Source organism: Protomyctophum parallelum (assembly GCF_964188405.1).
Source record: "Protomyctophum parallelum genome assembly, chromosome: 8".
Classification (NCBI taxonomy): Eukaryota; Metazoa; Chordata; class Actinopteri; order Myctophiformes; family Myctophidae; genus Protomyctophum; species Protomyctophum parallelum.
Window position 1 is genome coordinate 47,823,689 of NC_139703.1, and position 24,797 is coordinate 47,848,485.

The 24,797-nt window shown below is 45.1% G+C and overlaps 1 protein-coding gene across 3 annotated transcripts in view; it reads left to right on the forward strand.

Annotated features, from left to right (window-relative positions):
• The first annotated feature begins 203 nt into the window (after window positions 1-203).
• Window positions 204-24,797, forward strand: part of zmynd8 (zinc finger, MYND-type containing 8) — a 29,659-nt gene continuing 5,065 nt past the window's right edge. Inside the window, exons 1-19 of one of the 3 annotated variants that reach the window (XM_083770707.1) lie at window positions 204-325; window positions 9,348-9,418; window positions 9,788-9,939; window positions 10,656-10,880; window positions 11,538-11,651; window positions 14,764-14,829; window positions 15,081-15,173; window positions 15,255-15,342; window positions 15,427-15,482; window positions 15,569-15,646; window positions 15,767-15,882; window positions 15,974-16,467; window positions 16,591-16,725; window positions 17,496-17,651; window positions 18,665-19,195; window positions 20,776-21,285; window positions 21,430-21,629; window positions 24,448-24,528; window positions 24,635-24,713. In XM_083770707.1, the coding sequence (XP_083626833.1) occupies window positions 312-325; window positions 9,348-9,418; window positions 9,788-9,939; window positions 10,656-10,880; window positions 11,538-11,651; window positions 14,764-14,829; window positions 15,081-15,173; window positions 15,255-15,342; window positions 15,427-15,482; window positions 15,569-15,646; window positions 15,767-15,882; window positions 15,974-16,467; window positions 16,591-16,725; window positions 17,496-17,651; window positions 18,665-19,195; window positions 20,776-21,285; window positions 21,430-21,629; window positions 24,448-24,528; window positions 24,635-24,713 (3,259 nt within the window). In that variant the 5' untranslated portion in view covers window positions 204-311. Of the gene's footprint in view, window positions 326-1,241; window positions 1,325-9,347; window positions 9,419-9,787; window positions 9,940-10,655; window positions 10,881-11,537; window positions 11,652-14,763; window positions 14,830-15,080; window positions 15,174-15,254; window positions 15,343-15,426; window positions 15,483-15,568; window positions 15,647-15,766; window positions 15,883-15,973; window positions 16,468-16,590; window positions 16,726-17,495; window positions 17,652-18,664; window positions 19,196-20,775; window positions 21,286-21,429; window positions 21,630-24,447; window positions 24,529-24,634; window positions 24,714-24,797 lie in introns of those variants that run through there. The other 2 variants (XM_083770708.1, XM_083770709.1) reach the window with 2 other exon arrangements.

Below are 24,797 nucleotides of genomic sequence, written 5' to 3' on the forward strand. Positions count from 1 at the left end.
CTGTGTGTTTACAGCGATTCAGCCTGCCTATTGCCTACTATGCCTAGTGCGAAACAAAAGACGAGCAGCAGCCAGGAAATGAACTAACCAATCAGCACCGGCCTTACATCTCCTCTGTGCGAGCGGCCACTCCTGGCGCGCCTTGCTTCTATCAGAACAGTGAATCATACACGCACACACACGCACACAGTACACACAGCCCTGCCTGGAGAGAACCGTGGCTGCTGTGCTGTCTGACTAGGGTGAAGGCTGACAGTGCTGTCCTCCATGTTTTAATAAGCATTGACATATCACACTGAGTTTTGTTAGGCATGCATCCACAGAGGTAAGCCTGATTTTCATTCTTTCACATATACTGCTCTGTTGATAAAGCTACCAGCCACCATGTGAGATCTGTGCCTGAGTAATACATAAGAATAAAGGTTTGGCTGAGAGGGAGGGAGAGAGATTGCTTCTCCCCCCACAGTACAGGAATGGAGCCTAGAAAGGGGTGTAAAGCACAGTACAGTGCGTGTCCCAAGTCCAACTGGGTGACTGCCTGGACACAAAAGGCATGGAGTGGACAGTCACTGAGACATTCGTAGTCATAGGAGTCCTGTTTTCTATTGTCAAGCCATGGAGAGGATTGAGTTGTTGTAGGAAGCAAGAGGTTGGCTTTCACAGGCCTGTGCTGTCAAAATGGCAGGCCTGAGTAGGAAGGGGGCACACGGTTGTTTGTAGCTGCAGGGTGAGAGAGGGAACACAGAAAGAGGGGAATGCCTGGTGGAATTAACAGATGGTACAACTGACAGCACAGCAGGAATAATTTAGGCCTCACAGTGGCACCAGAGCAAGGGGGGACGCGTTGTTAATCATATGCCAACCTTAAGTAATGATCCTGAAAAGACCTCATAGCTGTGTTCTATCAAGACTGTTTTTAACGCATGTCATCCAGAGCTCAGTACATCCTTAACAGAATTAAACCCTTTTTAAATGGCAAATGACAAAACATGTATTAAAAAAAAAAAAAAGGAGTAGGTCCTGACAATTTCCTAAAATAAAAACAAGACAAACGTTAAATGCAAAATAAGCTTATTCTTTCATGGCATGGGGGAGAATTGACTGGTTCTGATGGTGTGCTCTGTTTCACAGTGCTCAGTTCTCTGCTGCCGAGCGGCAGCCATTTCATAGAGCTTCCCTTTTCTGTCCCTCGGTTTGAGGCATGCTGGGTATTTGTATGTGAGGGAGAAGGGAAGAAGAGGGGAAGGACTTGCTCTTGAAAAGATACTGGATAGAAAGCCCATCCTGCACACAGAGACTAGAATATCCGTTTGATCTCAATCAGGTTTGAATGCATGTTATTGATACATAACTATATGTGTATGCTTTTAATTTGTATTTCCAGTATGTATCAGTCCTGATTGAGTTCATTTCTCTGTGTGTGAGGTTTTCAGTGAAAAGGTTTAGATCAGTTTCGACATTTCGTTCATTTATTCCAGTTTTGTAAAGATGAGGAGTTTATACTCCCCAACACGTGAAATGTGTCAAGGGCATCGTTTAATGCATCATTGTTGTATGTGAGGTTGCCTGCTGACAAGTATGCAGTCTTACATGTATGACCATGGGGGAAAAAATGGCCCAGATATAATGTCACACATTATTGCCCAGCTAGGGGTTCATCAGCCTTCTGCAATTTATTGAGAGCAAATCTTTTCACCCCCTGGCTTTTTTTTGTGTGAATGGTGTGCGGTAATGCCTCTAATCCCATCATTCCTCTCTGGAGTGTGGACTGGCATTACTGCACTAGAATCTGTTTTGCATCGACACAGTCTGTTCGTAGGGTAAGAATGTGAAAATCCTTTTCATGGCAGTCTGTCATTTTCAAATTATTCCCCAGACCCCTATACCACCTGACCTTTCCAAATGTCCCTGCGTAATCCTCACCCCACCCCCCACCCATTTGTTTTCCTTCTTTCCCTTATTATATGTACGTACCTCTCCATTCTATAGCATTGTTCAGGTTTGTGTTGTGTTGCAGTGAAATACTGAATAGAAGAGGTCTGTCTGAAATTAATTCTCAAGAAAGAATCATACAATGTCACTTTCACAGCTGGGTCTGTGAATGTTTCTGATCAAGCTCATAAAACCTCAAGCCAGCATTGATTTTTGTGAAGGTATGCTAATGGCAGAAGAGAACACACTACTGATGAAAGAAAAGGATTGTTGGCAGTAGCCTGTATATTACGTAAATCGCAACCATTTTGACTCGGAGGCCTGTGTGACATTTGCAATCCTGTCTTTGTGCTCTGTGGAAAGGCCCTTGCTGCCTACCACCCTGCTGGTCTTTCTCCAATGCACTCGGAATCGCAGTCAAATTGAGGTGTGTTTATGTGCTGTGTATGCAGCAGCAGGGAGAGTGTCTTCAAAATGGACGACACACACACATACACACACACAGAGTGCAGTGCAGTGAGGGAGGGAATTTGATCTTCACCCTCTCAAGCCTAGGCAACTGCATCTCCTGTTTGATTAGAGAAGACATGCTCATGCTGTCAAGGTGGCCTGGGTTTTAGGGAAGTGGAAGGTTAGTTTCAGTGGTTTCCCCAGCTATAGGTGAGCAGCAATACACTCTGCATTGCAGCACTGCATATCGAGAGCGGGGAGAAGAAAGCCTGTGTGGCACACTGATCCCACACCCAATCAGGCTCCTCCGTGTGGCGCTCAGACCAATCGGTAGCCCACGCTGAGGTTAAAGATTGAGAATCGCAGGGAGAGAGAGAGAGAGAGAGAGAGCAGCAGGGAGAAAGGGCCTTCTGGAAAACCTGCACACATCCATGATGGCTCATACCCCCAACGACCTCAATAACTGAAACAGATTAAAGAATAAGCTGAAGAATCTGTGTGTGAGTAAGGCAACAAAAGGTATGCTGTTGAATTCCTATATTGGAAGTATATAGAACTATGTTGTATCAATAGTGGGTGTAGGAATGTCAGTAGGAGGCAGTTGGTTATATTGTGTGTGCTCTGTTTTAAATGTCAAGTGTTTTGTCTGAATGAGCAGATTTGTTTTTGTAATGTTTTTATTTCATTGTTATGCTTTGTTTCTGTATCCTGGCCTGGCCAAGGGGAGGTGTTGCTGAGGTTGTGATTGTCTGGTTGTTGTTCAGGGAGTTTGGATGAAGAAGAGGAAAGTGGTGCTATTTTGTTTTCCTCTCATCTCAGCATGATTCTAACTTTTCCTAGTGATGGGAGGATCAAAACATGGAAAATGCAGTACTTATCATGTAAGACTATTGTAACAGTACTCTCTGCAAGAGCTAAATAAATTACATTGAAGCCAATTCAATGTACTGTGACAAAATTGATACATCAACAATGGAGTTTATTTAGCCTGGGGGAAAAAAGACGATTCACGTCGACTCTGATGTGATAGTGGGTAAAACCTGTTGATTTCAATTATGTTATGAAATGGTTAATGAAAACAAAGAAAGGCAGGAGCGCCCACCACTAGTGGGGAGGTGCTGAAAATGGGAGACAAACTTGAAAAAAGGGGAAGGAGAGGTCGCACAGCTCGTAGTCATGCGAACACCTTTTTTTAAATTAGATTACCGCACACTGCCACTTGCTAGTTCAGAGCAATTTTATTAATTGAGCAACGTTTCGGTCTTGCGACCTTCCTCAGGCTTAATTCAAGAATGGGCTGACATTGTCACTAAATACATTTCAGGAAGTGTAAACAACCAATCAAAATGCGTGTATTGGTTGTTTAACACTTCCTGAAATGTATTTAGTGACAATGTCAGCCCATTCTTGAATTAAGCCTGAGGAAGGTCGCAAGACCGAAACGTTGCTCAATTAATAAAATTGCTCTGAACTAGCAAGTGGCAGTGTGCGGATGGATGTCCCTTCTTCCACATTGTATACTCTTTGTCATCATCGCACCTGCTCCAAATTGCCTGCCGGGTGTGCGGAAGTCTTCTCTCTATAAAATTAGATTACCAACATTTGGCAACAAAATGCCTTCTTCAGGGTATGAAATAGTTAATACCTAATCAATTTCATTAACCCATTCTGAACGGGCACCCATTTTAGTGTCGGCATCATGTCATGCTTTAGCTATTTAAAAATAGCAGATCTACAAGCTCATATCGCGCCACCGAGTGGCGCGATACGAGCTTGTAGGTCTGCTATTTTTTGAAAAATCGAAGAACGACTGACATTTTTTAGAATCTGATCTCAGGTCAGAATGGGTTCATCAGACCAGTGTGTGTCCGGCGGAAACCTCGTATGAATCTGATCTCAGGTCAGAATGGGTTAAGCACTTGAAGTCATAGGAAGCTGGATGGATCTCTTTCTTTAAAGGCCCACTTAATGTAGACTTGGTCATTGAATATATGTCTTCACTTACCAAAGTGCCAAGAGGTCAGAACTCAGGAAAACCACAAGGGATGTGAGAAGAACTGAGCCTACTGTTGGTCAGGGACTCAGGGCCCAGTGCTCAGTGACCTAGCTTTGAGGTGAATCAGTCATTTAATAAACACTACATCCATATCTCTACAATTGCAGTAAAATAATTGATTCATGTGTTATGTATCTTTAATTTGACTTGAACATGAAACTACTTGAAACATCAGTCTGAACTTGAATCAGACTGTGAGCATTCTGCCTCACTACTTTCTGAATAATCAGATTCATCATCTGCTTCACTCTCTTTTACCTCGGTGCTCTCTTCACCTGACCCTGTTGCATTTGCAGGTAGATGTTTACTAGGGAGATCAGGTTGTGTGGGGTGGACAAGACATGGACAGGGCTATAGCAACCACCATTCCCAGCCATGTCCGAGTGACTAGGAAGGAGTGCAGCTTCAGGGAGGAGTGAAGTCGGAGGAGTGGCTTATTTTCGGTATCAGCCGGTAACACGTTGGTGGATATCTGCATCTGGAGGGAATTATTTCTTCTTCGTTTTCCCACTTTATAGCACAGACTTCAGCCATCATGCTACCGTTCTTGTCACAATAGATCACTTAAGGTCAAGCTATCTCGTAGAGCTGCATGAACGGAAGAGGATGGTGTCAGCCTCAGCCTGGTCTAAACTGTAAGTCTGTATTGATTGGTGCAGTGAAGCCAACAGAGTAGATAATCTCTGCATCTTCATTCTGTACAAGATCAGTCAGGTAACTACATATTCGTTTTTTGCAGCCACCCCTTGTTACTGACGCTACACAGCAGCGTTTTGAATACTCTGGCACAGGTGTCACCCTGTACCCACAGGTCTCGCTCGTCATCTTTAGTCGTGTATTTGCTGCCTCATAACGGCTCATTCACAGATGATACAGTGAGCAATGAGCATGCATCACTACAAGAAAGGTGGATGGGAGTTTGTGGATATATTCAAACCACTTGTATGATATGCCAATCTGTGCCAAAATCTGCCGCTCTTCTGTTGATGGAGTTGCCATCCTCCAGATCATGCCCTTGTCAATGAGAGCAATGTCGGATTCCTTCAGATCTACAGATTGGAGAGAGAAGATCTGGATGATGTTGCTCTTCTGTGTCTTCCTGTATAGACAAATCCACAGAGGGGTGCCCTGGGCACGGCCATTACTGAGGCGTAATCCATGGAGCAGGTGCTCCGTAGGCCAGGTGTGGCTAATCAGTGCTGCTGTGCTTAATGGTACACCTCAGTAATGGCCGCACCCAGGCAACCCTCTGTGGATTTGCCTATATGCCATTGGAGTTTAATAAGGGCACACACTCCTCAACAACACAACGTCCCTCCCAGAATGTCAGGGAGGTTCACACAAGTTGACTGACCTCAATCAGGTTGATCACAGCCATCATGCCGTGAGAGCTTTTCACACATCTGAGCAGCTCTTGCCTCAAGTTCCTCCCCCGGCCTTTCCCTGCATGGCCCCTTGGAAAATGTCAATCGTTTACTCAGATGGATTTTATTTTTTATTTTTTAAGATTTATCTTTGGACTTTTATGACTTTATTGATAGGACAGTAGACTGACAGGAAATGGGGAGAGAGATGGGGAGTGACATGCAGCCGAGGTAATCGGGAGCGGGATTCAAACCCGCAACACGCTGTCAGGTTTGCATTAGGCAAGTTGGAAATAGAAGTCAAATCAATCGTCAAAACATCTGTTTCGAGGTGTTATTAAGTCCAACAGATGGAGGATGAATGTGTCGTTACTTCAGGATGAAACCTTTTCAAAGGTATTAGGGGAGGATCTTAAAATGTTTCTTGATACGAACATAGGATCAGTAGAGAGAATATGTACGGTTTGGGAGGCCTCCAAGGCATATATTAGAAAACATCTGTTTCTGATTCTACCGTACTATTGTGGTTTAACTTCTAACAAACGCAAATATATTTGCTTAAACATCAACAATATCTCAGGTTTAAAGAAATGGACATAATGCCTATTTTATATGCAAGGTATGTTTCAAGTGCCAGATATGCTCCAAATGCAGGCTATATTGCGGAGTCAATATTTAGCCACGAGCCCTAAATTGTGAAACATAAGATGTGCTGATGAATACCTACCCGGTGATATTTTAGGAAACTGTTTGTTTTTCAATTGTCAGTCAGTAAAGTACTGGATTCCATATTCTAGACTAAAGATGGTCCTAGAAGTGGATGCTGTTGAAGTGGTAGCTAGTGTAACGGTGACACAATGTAGCAGCCTTTAGTTGGTGGTTGCTTTTAAAAGTCCTGATGAAGATAAATGTTGACAAATAATAGGAACTTTTTCTCTACTGGTGTGCAGGCTTTTTCCATTTGTTGAATTGTTTGTTCTCTGCACCTCAGCGTTTCTTTCTATTGCTCAGGAACTGTTCTCACCACTGTACAAGCTGGGCACTTTAGGGCCATAATCAACTAGTTTAGTGTGACAAAAGAAATAACTCGCACAGACGGGTGAGACAGTTTAAACAAGAATGACTCAGTCATAACTGCCAGGTGCAGTGCAGACTTTTTTTTTTTTTTTTTTTTAAGATTTGTTTTATGCTTTTCTGCCTTTTATTAATTGTATGTAAGGGGTTTGGGCTTTTATGCCCTTCAGACTATGGGTAAGTCTCCCATTGGCTTAGAAGCAGCCAATCATGAAAAAATGTCTACTAAGGTCGTCTTTACGGTCGCGAGAAGTAGCAATGTAGACCAGGTGCTTTTCAAGCACCTGGCAAAAAAGCTAATGTTCATGATTTGCGGCATTTTGTACAAAACGGGCCACACTCTAAATCTTAGCCAATTAGCAGGGAATTTGGGAAATCAAAGAAACCCGTCTTGACCACATGACTATAGACTTAGAGATGATGTATAACGATAAAATCTGAAGGAGTAATATCCAAAAATGTGTTTTACACTAGAGGTTTCCATTTACATCTAGTAGCGGAGGCCCGTACATCGTAGACACACGCAGACCGTTCTGTAATGTCCTGTAAACAGACGAATGTTACAGTGAATTGTAGACACGCAGTTTGACGAGCCTACTAATTAGTGTGTCTAGCACACTTCATTAGTATTCATTGGCAGGTCTATTCACATCAGACGGCAGACGCCACACAACATTATCACGAAAAAGTCCCCTTGCTGCCTTTAGCCCCTGCTCCTGCGTATCAGATACACCCTTTTGTCAAGGGCATGTGCTAGTCGTCATTGTGTTCTAAACATCATATGGCGTGTTGAGTTCCACTTCCACGGTAGAACACACCACTGCCTTTCGTTTGGCTGTTGGTGGGTGATAGCGGCGAGGGATGGGGCGATGGGCACAGTGGACATCTGTCCCCCCCCATCAAACAGGGGCGGCACGTGTCACGTGACAGTCAGTGAATAGCCAATCACTGCGCTGTATCTGTCCAAAAGGTGCAGGTGAAATTGTATAGGGCACTTTATGTGGTGTAGCTGCTGTAACAGAAGAAGCTGGTGATAACATGACATCAGGGTAACACAGAGAACTGTGGCCTATGATGCTAGGGGACGGGGGGTGTTGTGGGGTGTTGTTTTGGTGAAAATAAAGTAAATATTGCAAGCACGTAGAAGTTGTTGAATGGAGTCACAGATGGTGTCACTGATGTCGCGGGAGGGGAGTGGAGGCGTGTGGTCTGCCGTGACATGACGTGTGAACATAGAGGACAATCAATGCGGAGGGGAAGTGAGTGACGAAGGAGGAGCAGTAATAAGTACAGTGGGGTACAGTAGTTTCCGACCAGTGTTGGCGACGTCACAGTGTGTGAGTTGCGGATCTGAACTGTTGTGGGCGTGGCATTATGCCAAATGTTCTTGTGGGCGTGGAAAAAGCCAAATGTAATAATGGATAAGTCGGCCTCCTGGTGGCGCTATGAATCGCACATGTGGAAAATGCAGGGAGTGCACGTACAACGTTGTACACAGATCGGTGCAGTTATAGGTAAAATACTAAAGACACAAATCGGGCAGTTATAGCGCCACCATGAGGCTGATTTGAAATTGTGCCATTTCGTCCTCTGCCTAGTATAGTGGGAGCTAGTGTTGCAAAATTTCACAGAAATCACACTATGTAGATGTTTTGAGGCAGTTTGTTTTATATTAAAACGGAGCAGTCCTGCAAACTTTAGAAGCCAATGATTGCCACCCCTAATAGCAGCTGATTGTGCCTTTTGCCAGCTCAAGACGACATATTTTAATGCCAATAGAAAAATGTTATTGATTGATTAATTGATTAATTTTTTTAAATTTCCATATCACACAACGGTAGTGCTGGATTTTGTGATTAATTACGCCAACGGGAGTCTAAGGGTTTTAACTACCGATTTGCTCAGACACATATGACTCCATTCATTGTCAATGGCATTTGACAGGTTTGTGTTAGCACAAAAATCTACATTATAGCTGAATATAGGAGGTGCTAGCGCCCCTCAAAAATCTGAAAGACTCGTTTAATTGAATGACTATAGAGAGACTGTGTACCGATTTGCGTGATATTTGCACAGAATCTGTAGGTGTACTGTCCAAAAATGTGATTTGCAAATATCGGCCTTCTGGTGGCGCTATGATGGGGCCATGTGAAATAATTGGGGTAGAGGTCAGAAACACGGACGGACGGAATGAAAACATACTCCCCCCATGCCTTCGGCCTGGTGGAGCCAATTACAGAACTCTGATCAGATATGTGATGGCATCACACTCTAAAAGCATATTCTTATGTTATCAGTGTAAATCATTTACTTGAATCATCAGATACAAAATACAAACCCAATGATAGTCGTTACAGTTTGCAATAGGTTTCGTCGCCCTATTGTAAGTCACTGTACGGCTATATGAGGACTCTTAAGGTTATTGTGGACAAATCCTTGATGATGCCTTGCCTTTCTCCTCTCTGCGTCAGTGTGTCTGAGGAGGAGGGGAGGACAGAGATAGATGCAGCAGAGGCAATGGAGATCTCAACACGATCCAAAGGTAAGAAGATACAAGGCTGTTTTTAGAAAGCTCAACAGAGCTGTTTTTATCCCTACCTACGGGAGTATGCGGTAATAGTGAAAGTGTTTGGTCTTCCCTTCAGGGGTGTGTACATGCTTTCACTGTGGTTTGCGTGTGTGCATGCATGTGGCAGTGAGCTGCAAAATAAACAAGATGGAGGATTACTTTATATACTGCTGCTTTTTACATTTATTTTATGTCAATATCATTATGGTTACTAGCTGCAACCCCCTGTATGAGTACACGGCAACACTCCTGGATTGGAGATCTGGTGTAATTGTGTCAATGCCTTTTTAAATCAGAACTGTGTCATGCTGTGTTTGTGTGAACTTCGACCCTTATGTGTAGGTTCAGACCCAGGGTCAGCAGAGAGGATGGTCCAGAAACGCAAGATGCCCAGTCCCTGTCACTCATCGAATGGTCACTCCTCCGCTGAAACCTCCCCTAGCCCAACAAAACGGAAGAAGAAACCAGGGGCAGTCGGCAGTAACAAAGACCAGGTACAGCCCCCCATCCCCCCGAACAATCTCTTCTTCGTCCATAAAGAAAAAATGTAATCACTTAACCATAAAAATGTTGCTAGATCACAACACGTCACTATGGCGCGTTGTAGCTGTTTTTGTGTGTGTGTGTGTGTGTGTGTGTGTGTGTACTGTGTACCTATAATGACGTCCCAAAATTGGATACCAGAATAGTTTAGAAGGGAATCACCTACCTTTTTATTGAAATATTATATTAGCTGCAGCCAAGCAGCTAGCATGAGCGGCAGAGCCAGAAAAGCCACTCTGTCAGACGGTTGGTGTGTCTGTCGGTCCAGAACGTAAATGTATTTAAAGACATTGTAACAGTTGCAGATAAATTAGTATTTATTAAATGTAATGTACGTACATACTTACTTCGAACCTGGGCACTGCCAACCCAGCGCATGAGTAGCTAGCGTCTTTTTTCAGATTCCAGCAAACCTAACCGAAAAGTATTAATTATAAAGTTGAACAGCACATTCAATTAAGAACAGCAAACGTATAACATTTCAATACAGTTTTACAGTTTGAATATATAACACGGCTGTTGCAGTATGTACTGTTTTATTTACTATAGAAGTGTGTGTAGCCTGTGATTTCAGCATGCCCATTGCCCACCATTGTCCATTCTACAGATGTTTATTCTCCTGTAGTCTCATTGCTATTTTGATTTGTTTCTTTTGTCCGCATTCCAGTCAGAACTAAGACATGGTCCCTTTTACTACGCGAAGCAGCCAGCACTCACTAGTACGGACCCTGTTGATGTTGTACCACAGGACGGCAGGAATGACTTCTACTGCTGGCTGTGCCACCGTGAGGGCCAAGTGCTCTGCTGTGAGCTCTGCCCCAGGGTGTACCACGCCAAGTGCCTCAAACTCCCAGCCGAGCCCGAGGGCGACTGGTTCTGTCCAGAGTGTGAGGTACATACTCATGATCGTGTATAGGGATGCACCGATCCGATACTCGTATCGGAGATCGGCGCCGATCCAGGCTAAAATTCTAGATCGGGTATCGGATCGGTGGCCGATCCATTATCCGATCCGATCCGATAATTATGTGTAATTACAGTATGAAAACAACTCTACCTCCTCTGTGACACAGCAGTGTAGTATTGACAGTATAACATGTGGAATGCAGCCAGGCTAGCCTGCGCACACATTAACCTGGTCTAATTGTTGCACAGTTATTTAATAAATAATTCAGTGCATTTATATCTGTGTTTGTTACATTTTGTTTTACAAAGTTGGGAAAGTAATGTTTAAGTCAAGCCTTGATGTTGCCTTACACAAAATAATGATTCCAGACTCCACACAGTGAGGCATACAGCTTAATAGGTTATTACGTTTCTTTGTGGGGGGTATCGGATCGGTACTCTGTATCGGCAGATACTGGACCCCCATGTATCGAAATCGGTATCGAATGCCAAAAAGCCGGATTGGTGCATCCCTAATCGTGTATACGGGTGATGGGACCCCTGTGTAGCTGTAAGCAGTCAGTTTCAATCAATTCTGGATGACTTTTCAGGAATATGTGGAACTCCTCAAATTGTCAACTCTTTTCTTCTTGGTGTCTTTCAGAAAATAACAGTTGCAGAGTGCATAGAGACTCAGAGCAAAGCAATGATGATGTTAACTTTAGACCAGCTGTCTTACCTGCTCAAGTTCGCCCTACAGAAGATGAAACAGCCAGGTGTAAGTACATTGACGATTGCATTTTAGTGGAGAATTTCACCTGATTAGATTAGGTTTGGGGTGGGAATCATTTTCACTATAAAGAAGGGCTGGGTGATATCATATAAAAACAAAAATATCAACTATATTAGATTTTTTCAAATCACCAATTTAGTCATAATGCCAATTCCACCTACGTACATGTTTATAGACCCTGAAACTGGCAACCCTACTGTTTGGTCTGAGAAGGGTATAGAGTAGTGAGTAGACAACCACATGCCTCCTTTCAGCGGGAGGACATAACATGTGCAGAGGAACACACTATACCTCCCAAATTTGCTCCTAAATGAACAGACGTCTCAAACAAGCTGTAGGAGGCACTAGTTCAGCGTCAGAGAAGGCCCTCCCCTGCCAGCTTTGCACCCACAAACATGTGAGTGTCTGGCCAAGCTGGAGGTGCTGTGGGGGAATCAACCACAGTAGTGGGAAGATACTTTACCCCTGCGGCGCAACCCGGTCGACCCATAATTCAATGTATATATATCTATGCATTTTCTTTAAAATTGTCTTTTTTTATATATATTTAATATTCTTTCATAAGTTCTGCTTTGTTCTTGATGGAAATGAGAGTGACTGTAAAGGTGGTAGAGAGAGAGTGGGAATGACATGCAGCAAAGAGACTTGGGTTGGATTCGAACCCAGGCCAGTTGTATGAATGTTTACCCCGCAAAACTGCCTTTATCAAATGCAATCAGATATGCACAGAATAACAAATATTATTATTATTATATAGATTATGCTTGTGTTTGTAAGAACAAAAAAAAAGTCAGCTGCGGCGGGACCTCAGTGGAAGCGAGCTGCAGGGCCTTAAGAGGTGAGCTGCAGCAGCGGGGCCTCAGAGGTGAGCTGCAGGGCCTCAGCTGAGCTGCAGCGGTGGGGCCTCAGAGGTGAGCTGCAGCAGCGGGGCCTCAGAGGTGATCTGCAGCGGCACAGCCTCAGAGGTGAGCTGCATCGGCACAGCCTCAGAGGTGAGCTGCATCGGCACAGCCTCAGAGGTGAGCTGCAGCGGCACAGCCTCAGAGGTGAGCTGCAGCGGCACAGCCTCAGAGGTGAGCTGCAGCGGCACAGCCTCAGAGGTGAGCTGCATCGGCACAGCCTCAGAGGTGAGCTGCAGCGGCACAGCCTCAGAGGTGAGCTGCAGCGGCACAGCCTCAGAGGTGAGCTGCAGCGGCGGGGCCTCAGAGGTGAGCTGCAGCGGCACAGCCTCAGCGATGGAGGCTCTGTGGCGCTGAGCTGCCAATGGGCGTCACTGTGCGGCCGTGGCAGGATCTCGCCGTCACCGTGTGGCGGCCTCTCTGCGTTGCTGTGCAGCGGCTGAGCTTCTCTGGTGCTGATGGCCGGTGGCGATGAAGCCTCTCCGGTGCTGGGCTGAAGCGTGGGCTCTGGTGCACTGGGAGGCAGTAAGGGCTCCTGGGCGCACTGGTGCCAGTGGGAGCGACCACGCCTCCTCCTGGTGCCCTCTAGACAGACAGGTTGAGGGGGAACGGGGTCTGGGCAGGTGGGTTCCAGGCTCATGAACCCAAGCCGAATTGATGGAGCAGGCTGGTCGCTAGCCAACTGGAGGCTAGTAGGCCTGGGGGCGGGGCTAGCTGACTGGAACACAGGCTGGGGAGCAGGACAAACTGGAGGTACTGCTTCCAGCTGCTGGTGGTTGTTGGAATGCCAAGGATGCCAACATAGCAGTTAATTGCCTGTTGGCTGTTCCATCCACCAGTCATGCTAGTACTGGTTTCTTCTTCATCGAACAAAATGTCTCTTTCAATGCCAACCGTAGAGCCGTTTCCTGCTGCCTAATACAGGTGGTGTTCTTAATAGCAACGAGGTCGTCGTCGAGTTTTGGACCCAAGTGCAGAACCACGCAGGCCGGCAGATCAAGTTCAATGATGATTTATTAACCCATTCTGACGGGCACCCATTTTGGTGTTAGCATCATGTCGTGCTTTACCTATTGAAAAATAGCAGATCTACAAGCTCATATCGCGCCACCGAGTGGCGCGATACGAGCTTGTAGGTCTGCTATTTTTTTTTAATCGAAGAGCGACTGACATTTCTAGAATCTCAGGTCAGAATGGGTTAATCAGACCAGTGTGTGTCCAGTGGAAACCTCGTATGAATCTGATCTCGGGTCAGAATGGGTTAACAAACTGGACAGACATACTGTTGGGCAGGACACACCCCATGACAACAACTATGAACTGGCAACACAGAGGCTTAAATAGACACAGACAAACTAGACACAGGTGAAACATTAACTACAAACAACACATGCTTCTCTGAGACTTAACTGGACATAGGTGAACTACAATTGTTTGTTTAACTGCTGCCCTAAACAAACATTAAAAGTCCATAGACTTGGCTGCCATTCGATTTATGTCATAAGTGCTCTAAAAACAAACAAGCCCGTAGACTTGGTCACCATATGACGTCATTTTCAAAAACCATGCATTGGAGGGGCTGGTGCCACTCAAAAAGCACATTATTAAGATAACCGATATATATTCAACATTTAAGATGTTTTTTGCAGATACTTTTGTATCTTCCAAAAACATCATCACAAATATATCTTATTGCCCAGCCCTACTACAAATAGGTTGCTCTCTGTTTACTTTTTTTTTCTTTCTTTTTCATTGCTATACCTGTGCTAAATATTCCACATCCCACAAATTGTATCTATTGAATAGTGGCATGAATTTGTTGTTACCAGTCATTGTTATTCCAATAACGCTCACAAAGCAAATCACAGTTGAATGTTATTGGGCTTGTTTTTTTTGCCGTCATGCTTTTCCTATTCCATTCCATAATGCCTGATGCCAGTTTTTTAAAATATTAACTTTTGTGTCTTTGGCATGATGAGTTGATTATATGCATGTACTATAAGGCATGTATTACGCCACTAACAATCAGACTCATAAACTGTAGTTGACCTGTGTGATCTGGCTGGAGTTCAGAAAGTTAGTAGTGAGGACACAGCTGCCTCTCTTTTATACGTCGTCGTATACGACCCTTTCACTTCAACGACGTTTGACAACAGGGTCGTGCGACAAAGTATAAATTAAGCCTAACTCTCTTTCAGGACCAACCCCGCTCGTCACCTTTCTCCCCACACGCAGCTTCCACGCAGAGAAAAGCTTTTAATTGGGTAATAAATCACACCACTAACAAGACCCCATCATAATTTTCTTCTTCTGTTATGTTTGTTTTTCCTTCTTTTGTTTCAAGTAGCCTTTTTTTTTTTAGAGCTTTGTTCGTCGATATTGTCTTTCCACGGGGGAGGTTTGAACAGCATGTTGTTATTGTTGTGGTGTGCAGTGGTGGTGGTGGTCAGAGCTGTGGAGTGTGTTGCACCCCTTTGTTCACCGTATGTTTCTATATTCTGTGCACCGTGTCCAGACGGAACCCTTCCAGAAGCCTGTATCTCTTGAACAGCACCCAGATTATGCAGAGTATATTTTCCACGCCATGGATCTCTGCACATTGGAGAAGGTGAATCAGAGCATCATGCATTCACTTTGAGACAATTTGACAGGACACTCACTGACTTTTTTTCCCCCTTTATTTTTACAGAATATCAAAAAGAAAATGTATGGTTGCACAGAGGCCTACTTGGCAGATGTAAAATGGATTCTTCACAACTGTATCATATACAACGGAGGTATGTTGCTCAGCTTAGACCTGCTACAAGTTTGATCCAGCCTTTCAATCAGTTGTTTAATACAGACGAATCACCTTCTTTTAGGCAATCACAAACTCACAGCTACAGCTAAAGTGATAGTGAAAATCTGTGAACACGAGGTGAGTATGTGTGCCGATAGGGGAGGGCACAAAAGGATTTAGTTGGGAACTGGAACTTCATACATCCTTTGTTGCTTGTTTTGCAGATGAATGAGATTGAGGTGTGTCCTGAATGCTATCTGTCAGCATGCCAAAAGAGAGACAATTGGTTCTGCGAGCCATGTGTAAGCTCACTAATTTCAACTATTTGATGATGATTATGATTCTACACAGTTTTATTGATATATTCTCTTATATTCTTCTACACAAAATCTCTGCATCTCAACTGTTTCTCATATTTGCAGAGTAATCCACATCCTCTGGTCTGGGCCAAACTGAAAGGCTTTCCATTCTGGCCTGCCAAAGCACTGCGAGATAAAGACGGACAAGTGGACGCTCGCTTCTTTGGACAGCATGACAGGTAATGGCTCAATGTGCTTTAATTTCTTGGACTGGGAGGCACCTCACTGTGTCACATGGTGGGACGTTATGGTGTTAATCTTTATCCTCAGGGCTTGGGTCCCTTTAAACAATTGCTACCTCATGTCCAAAGAGATTCCATTCTCTGTGAAGAAAACCAAGAGCATCTTCAACAGTGCCATGCAGGAGATGGAGGTGTACGTAGAGAACATGAGGAAGAAGTTTGGAGTGTTCAACTACGCCCCCTTCAGGACGCCCTATGCCCCTGATAACCATTTTCAGATGCTGCTCGACACCTCCAACCCTGCGTCTACCCCCATCAATCCTGAGAAGCAGGAGAAGATCAAGCTGAGCTTTGATATGACGGCGTCTCCCAAGATACCACTCGGCAGAGGTGTGATGTCTGGGGCTGGAATAGGCATGGCAGGCCGGCGAATCGCTGTTAATGACGTGGCTCGTTCGCCCATGAGCACTAACTCCTCTGCCCATACGGGCTCGGATGGGGAACAGGACACGGCAGACAAGTCCCAGACAAAAGCTGCAAACAGCCAGTATAGCACAGGGGAGGAGTCCATGGACTGTACAGGTATACGCAGACAGACACTTTATCATGTCTGCATCCAGACACAATTTATGCATTTTTTTTTTTGTATGTGTATTCTAGGCCGGATTGCACATAGGATACTTAACAATAGTTTTCTTCATACAGCGTCACCTGCCTATGGACGATCTGTTGCTGCAGGCAATGCCTTGGACAGTCCCAAACCATTCCATTCTCAAGCCCCCCTTTCTGCCAAGCAGGAGAAGACTCCACCAACAGGAAGCATTTTAAACCTCAACCTAGGTGAATCTCTCATTAGGCATAGGATATTTGTGGCCATGCTTCATAATGGCTATTCTCTATGAGCAAATATAGATATGGTGAACTAAACTTTTAAGGTAGCTCTCCACTGCACCGACGTTGGCGGCATAAGTGTTGGAAAGTGTCTGTTGCCACAATTCTGCAGTTAACTGGGCGGTGGGTACACTGGGCGGTGGGTACACTGGACAGTGGGTACATTGGGCAGTTAACTGGGAGGTGGGTACACTGGGCAGTTAACTGGGAGGTGGGTACACTGGGCGGTTAACTGGGCAGTGGGTACACTGGGCAGTTAACTGGGCAGTGGGTACACTGGGCAGTTAACTGGGCAGTGGGTACACTGCCGCGTCTGGTCGCAAGTTGTAGGGAAGCGGTGAAAGCCAACCCAGCAAGCTTGGTCGACTTCCGACCGTCTACTAGCAGCGGGCTTGTTGTTGAAAAAGATATCAAGCCATATGCACCATAGTAGCCTTCTGTCTGTGTCGGCTCTCGGGTACGTTCACACCTTTTTCACACCTTCCAAATCCAACTGACTTATCTTCCGACTTAATTCGACTGCTAGTCTGTAGTAATCTACCTTTATTGTTAGTTGAGCCGTTGTGAAGAGGTGAGTGCATAACTATTCTAATGAGGCTGTCTGTACGTATGTCACTGTCTGCACAAAGTGCACATTGTCCACCAAAAAGAAGGAGCTATGCACACCTCTAGGCCTAGGCTTTATTTAGATTTTTCGATTGTGTGTTGTGTCCTGCCAGATCGGAGTAAAGCAGAAATGGACCTAAAAGAGTTGAGCGAGACTGTTCAGCAGAAGCAGGGGCCCATGCCGGTCCTCACCTCACCCAAAAGACAAATCAAGAGCCGCTTCCAACTCAACTTGGACAAGACCATTGAAAGTTGCAAGGCCCAGCTAGGTGAGGGACTGTTTTCAGTGAGCAGGTAGAGTAAAAAGAGTGATTGAATGAAGCAATAACATCCCACGTGTAATAATGATTTAGAAGTTGGTGATGTTGAGTTACACCATAAAGGCCCAGGTTTGATTCCTGGCTGCGGTGCCTGTGGCTCGGCCAGGCCATCCAATGAACACAATGTAGTGAATGTACCCTTCGCTTCGCTAAGCCCCACCTACTCCACGCTGCCAGACCAAGGACTGGCAAGCTGGCCCTCCAATGATGGGCCGGGCCTCCAACACTTTGTGACTTTTTCCTCCAGAACTCTTCCCCGAGCCCATCCGAGGGGACTCCTCGCCTGGACACATCTCTTACATTATGAACGACGGATGTAAACAAAAAAAAGAAAATAATTGTCGAGCGATACAAATACGTGATTTAGCGATAAATCCACCGTCCACGGTTGGAGCTGAGAGGTGCGCTCGGCATGGAGTTTATTTACCGGTATTTATTTTTTCGCCTCTACCACTGGTGTAATAACATCAGAATTCGGTAAGGAAAGGGTCAGGGTGAAAAGACCCCTTCCAACCGTTTTCTGAGTACGTGGAATCTGTTGCTGGTTCCTAGTCACCATCAGAATATCGTGATATTCCTATTGTTTGTGTGCGGGCGTTGGGCGAAATAACATCGACAGTTATGACAGCTTGCCAGACGTTGCCAGACCAGCGACGGTTGCTAAGCTAGCATTGGACAATCACTTTTGGGGTGGGCTTTAGCGAAGGGTCCATTGTTTCCAGTGGTATTTGTCCTTGACTAGCGATTCCTACTGGTTGGTGAGGTACCTGTTCTGTAGAAGGGGAACTGCAGAAGATGGAGTGAAACTCCTTGCTGTCAGGTAAAACACAGAGACTATAGTAACTCCATGTTTATCAAGGCTGGCAGTGATAGAGACTGTGGCACATAGGGAATCGCCAATGACTCAATTTGTTTAAAAAGATAAGTTGAATGAAACCCACTGTTTTCTTGGCTTTGTGCAGGCATAAATGAGATCTCTGAAGATGTATATAAGGGCGTAGAGCACAGCGACTCGGAGGATTCTGATAAATCGGACTCCAGTGACAGTGAGTATGCCAGTGACGAGGAGCAGAAGCCCAAAGAAAGACAGGATGCTCCTTCTAATGACAAAGGCCAGAAAGAGCCTTCCAAAACCCGACTGAAGGACCAACCTCCATCCCCAAACCAAGATAAGGACAGCAAATCTGAGAATCCGGTGGTATCAAAATGCTCTTCAAGTGACGAAGGTGCTACCGTTTCTGATACCGCAGGGAGACCATGTGGCACATCTGATAAAGAGGGCCGAGAGAAGACAAAAGCAGCTCCGGCATCAACTGTTCCCAGAGAGAAACCTCCGGTCAAAGAGGAGGTGAGGCAGCCGGTGCCAGTAGACGACTCTGATTCAGAGAGGGAGCTGGTCATTGACCTGGGAGATGAACAAGGAGGCAGAGAGAGGAAGCGGACTAGAAGAGACAACACTGCTGTTAAAGAGTCGTCTGCCAGTAAGACTGAGGGTGAGTGTTCTGTTTTTTCTAAGGATGATGATATTACTCTACTACTGTGAGCTCAGTTATTGCAAGGGTAAGTACCGGTAGTAAGCCTTGCCGAGCCATGAGGCCCATAGGGCAGGAGCCCATCTCCTGTTTCTGTAGTGTGAGGCAGCTTGATATATAAGTACACTCCCTGGACATGCGGTACAACTACAACCCTTGGACATGACCCTAGTATGTCGCAGGGCAGAGTACCTCTAATTTACCTGTTCACCACCGCTGTGTGTCTAAGGGTTCGAATCCACCGTGGTGCATCTGGTTTGGCGGGTGTGTTCGGGGGAGGGTTAGTAATAATGACTCCTGTGGGTTGGGGACTGGGGTGGCGCTTGTCATTCTACCGGTGGGGGCTCCTCAATGGCAGGTGAGCAATAAGTGTACAATAAGAGGGGGCAGTTAATTGGGATGAAAAAACAATTGCTATGCTCCATGGATTGCTGTAGAATTTGCTCTCCAGATGATGGCCCCTTCTGATGTTGGTGATACATGGTATTTGCCATCATTAGGTCTAAATCTTAAAACACAAGATACAGTATCTCAAAATATAATGGGCAGATGGCCATGGGAATGGGTAAGGCCATTTATGCTCCCTGGAGAATTAAACTTCCTCTAGTGCAGGGATGTTAACCCATTCTGACCTGAGATCAGATTCATACCAGGTTTCCGCTGGACAACACACTGGTCTGATGAACCCATTCTGACCTGAGATCAGATTCTAAAAATGTCAGTCGCTCTTCGATTTTTCAAAAATAGCAGACCTACAAGCTCGTATCGCGCCACTCGGTGGCGCGATATGAGCTTGTAGATCTGCTATTTTTCAATAGCTAAAGCATGACATGATGCCAACACCAAAATGCGTACCCGGTCAGAATGGGTTAAAAGAAAGGAATAAAAAAGATAGAAGGCGTGGCCGAGACTATGTTTCGACCCTATCCATCCGTCCGTGTATGTGTGGGTATGTGTTGGTCCATCTGTGTACAGCTTATCTCCGGCACCGTTGAACTGATCAGCGTGAAACTGTGCACACACACTCCCTGGAACTTCATATCAGCCTGTTATAACGCCACCAGGAGGCCCAATTTAGCTAAACCCATTTTTGGATTACTCCTACAGATTTTGTCCAAACATAGCACAATGTGGTACATATTGGGCCCTATCTTGCATGCCGTCTTACCCCTTATCGCTAAACTTCAATTTTTTTCAATTTTGAAAAATATTTAAAAATAGTTGTTTTCTATTTTGAAAAATATTTTAAAATAGTTCAAATATAGCCAATCTACAAGCTCACAACATGTCGATGTAGATCGGCAAGTTCAACTATTTTAAAATGTTTTTTTGTTAAATAGTAACATTTTGCTAAGTTTAGGGATAAAGGCTAAGGCATGCAAGATAGAAGATTGCTGGGAAACATTGCATGCCCACTAAGCCAAGGAAGAACCTCCAAGTAGTGCTTTTTATGGCAAAAGGCAATTAATTTCACTATATGAAAACATTCACAACTTTGCTGAAATTATATTAATTAGCATTCTATGTTTCCCTCTGTGCAGGTAAAGCCCCCACTCCTTCAGCTTCTCAGTCTCAACACAACAAAGCCACTTCCTCAACCTCAACCAATGTCAAAGACTCTACACAACCCCCTATGGCCCTTCCCCTTACTATGGTCGGCTTCACCACTGCCTCTCCTGGAGCCATGAGCCCCGCCACCACTCTGTCCAACGCCACCCCAGCATCGACCCTCGCCTCCTCCTCAGCTCCAGCCACTCCGGTATTGAAAAAGCAGCGCCCTCTGCTGCCCAGGGAGACTGTGCCAGTAGTGCAGAGAGCTGTGGTCTGGAATCCCACTGCTAAGTTCCAGACCTCTTCTCAGAAGTGGCACATGCAGAAGGTGCAGCGACAGCAGCAGAACCAGCAGTCTACGACGACTGCACAGCCACAGGTGCCCTCCCCAGGACAAGGCCAGGCAACACTCAGCCAGGCTCAGGCCACGGTAGCAGTCCCCACAGCGGCGTCTATGTCAACACAGAGCACACGCTATCAGACCAGGCAGGCTGCCAAAGGTACATCAAACTTGGTACAGGTTCTAATGATTTCCAAGTGTAATGGACGATTCAACATATACTGTGATTAATCGGTTCTAGCCAAAAGACGTCCTGGTTTGGATGCATTATTGTCAGTGATCAGCTGTCCTCTTCTCATTCTAGCTGTTCAGCAAAAAGATACTCCTCCACTCGTCATGTCCACCTCAGCTGTAACCCTGGTAACCAGTGCTCCAGTCTCTGTGGCTGCGACGACAGCGTTGGCTCTAGGCACAGCCTCTTCCTCCTCCTCAGTTTCAGGAGACGTGCAGATCCCCATGGCCTCAGCAGACATTGCAGCAGACATCACAAAGTACACAAATAAAGTGAGTATTCGTAGATTGATCGCTAATAGTAAGGCAAGGCCAGTATGAATGTGTAACACATTTCATGCACGAAGGCAATTCATGAATTCAAGGTGCTTTACATAAGACTGCACAAGTTGGCACTCAACAGAGTGCAGTCCTAGTTGTCATTTGTTGTGATACGGCCCACCACCACTGTGTCGTGAGCAAACTGGGCAGTTCTTGGCCACTGATGACCGAGTGTGCGGAAGGTACAGCAGGGGACTCAGTATGCAGGGGGGCTTGGGTTTTTAGGGTGAGGGTGACCACTTGAGGTCTGGCAGTCAGGAACTACAGTACCCAGTTAGCAAATACGCCCTGCCCTACTAGTAGTAGCCGGCGGGGTAAAACGAGCACTCCTACTAATACAATATTAGCACTTTAGGGTTCGGTCACAGGTCTGCCATCTTGTTAGCCAGCCTGGTGAGGACTATGGTATTAAAGTCAGAGGTCTAATCAAATAACAGCCTGGCATATTTCCTCTCTTTGTTGTTGTCAAGGTGGGAGAGGGTGACATGTGGAACCTCAATGAATCTATTTAGTTCAGTACTGTAGGCAAACTGCAATGGTCCCAAGGTGCTGGGGGGAGAGGTGCCAATGTGATGCTTAACTAGCTTCTCAATTCACTTCATGACTGCTGACGTCGGCACTACTGGGCACGGGTGGTTGTCGTTCAGGCCAGCTGGAGTCATTCTTGGGTACTGAGACAATGGTGGACCTTTTTTTGAAGCATGTGGAGAGTGGAGACCACACACTGGGCTGAGGAAACGTATGGTGGTGAATACTGCCACCAGGAGGTCAGCACAGGTCCTTTTTTCACACCCCTCTCACATCCTGTTCATTAAATACGGGCGTGTTTACTTCCACAGGGGTGGAATACTCCCTATCCTTGTTGTCTCTAGGGCTACGTATGTATGCCAGCTGCGGGGCTCGCATTATTAACCCATTTTAGGCGGGAACCCCTTTTGGTGTTAGCATCATGTTATTCTTTAGCTATTGAAAAATAGCAGATCTACAAGCTCATAGCGCGCCACCGAGTGGCGCGCTACGAGCTTGTAGGTCTGCTATTTTTGAAAACTGTCAGGATTTAGAAGACATTTTTAGAATCTGATCTCAGGTCAAAATGCATTAAAGAACCACCATTCTTCTGTGCGTTAGAATCTGGTCTCAGGTCAGAATGGTCAGCCTTCATCCCTCCTGCATTGTTCTGTTGGACCTGAGCCTCCACTTGATCCATATAACACTGCTTTGCATCAGTTAATGGGTTAATCCACTTCGCTCATAGCGTCCCGCAGGGATGGTTTTTCCTCAGAGCTCTGCTGCCTAACCTCCTACTACTACTAGTTAGGTAAAGTTAGCGTAAATTGTGACAAATCTGCAAAAACAACATAATCTTACCACTAGCTTTCTTCACAGATGTGTTCATAAAGGTGTCTATCACAGAAACATTTGTTCCAACCCAAATGGGGTACCATTATCAACCAATATAAGGCAAACAAAAATCATTATACTTTAAGTAGCATGTGACATGTCAAACTAGGGGGTTTTCATGATGCTGAATCCATTCCAAGCATGAGTTTTGCACGAGAATACTCCTTGGGCTAAATTCGGCCATAGTCACTTGCCCAAATGTGCTGACCTCATCACATTTGTGATGACTGCTATGGGCCGGCTATACCAGAGTGAGAAGAAATCGCATTATGATCTGAATTCCCTATACCGCTAGCCTGTGAGACAAACCACATTTAAATTATAGTATCTGAAGATAAAGTTTAACGGAAATTGATGCCCGTTTGTGGACATTTGTTCAGGCATATTCTGTCAAAGCTGGCTATCTGGCTAAAAGTCAAGCAAAGAACAAGATTTTTGTACTGGTCAATAAGAATACATTGAGGACTCTTGTAGTTGCACTCATCTGGGATCCGATGGTAATTCCGACGGAGCATTAGTCCGACATCCGGGAACAACGGTCGGACTAGCGCTCGAACATGTGCTGCTCCCATGCTTGCGGTTATGGTTAGGTTAGGTTTTGAGGTAGGTTGTCAGTCTAATAACTGCAATTCGGAACTGGCCCCAAAAAAGGCATAGCCTACCCGTCCCCCTGAGCTGTTTACTTACATATATTTAGCCCCTCCTGTGCCCAGCTTTCCGGGTTTGTGTAAACACAGGCAAAGTGAGTACGCAAGTTGTGATTGGCCGGTGTGGTTGGGTGGGAGATGTGCCATTGGTTGAGCATCGCATAACGATTGTGCCACGGGGGACACCCCGTTGTGTATATACAGTATGTATATGTGGCTGATAGAGAGATGTCTGACATCTATGGGGATGAGCACCCCATAGCGATAATTTGATTGGCTGAGCACCGCATAGCGATGATTTGATTGGCTGAGCAATGTACGTATTGAGCATAAAAAGTGAGGACAGAAAAGTGAGATTGCCAATTGTGATTGGCCGGACTGTGATGATGTATGATGATAAGAGCACCCCTCACTTAAGTTCACACAGGTTTTTTTACTTTTCGTTTTCTACCCGTTTATATGACGTTTTTGCATAGTACATTTAATGATAGACAAATGTCTATCATTAAATGTTTGAGTACAAAAGGACCCCAATGGAAACAAGCCAAACCTTGTATTGTACTGTACTTCCCTGTGCTCGCCCACGCAAACTCTTAGTAAAGTATTCAGTCAATCAATCAAAGCTGCCCACACGTTCTGTGACCATGATTAGCTATGATTTTTGGGTAGCAATTTAAACGCTCTTTATTATTTTGTATCTGAATGTTGCTGTCTTCTTTCAGATTGTGGATGCAATCAAAGGAACAATGACAGAAATCTACAACGATCTTTCCAAAAGTACTTCAGGAAACACAATAGCAGAGGTATTGTTTTTGTTTACTTCAGCCCTGGGAGGATGGACACAGAACTGATCATGCAAATCATATTCAATGTCATGAAATGAGTGTCTTTTTGTCTTTTTTGACACAGATTAAACGGCTGAGAATAGAAATAGAAAAGTTTCAGTGGTTGCATCAACAAGAGTTATCAGAAATGAAACACAATCTTGGTAAGAAAATGGTTTTAATTGGTAAAATACTACATCCATGTAGTGGGAGGTAAATACTACATGTAGGCTTGTGCGTTTATTCAA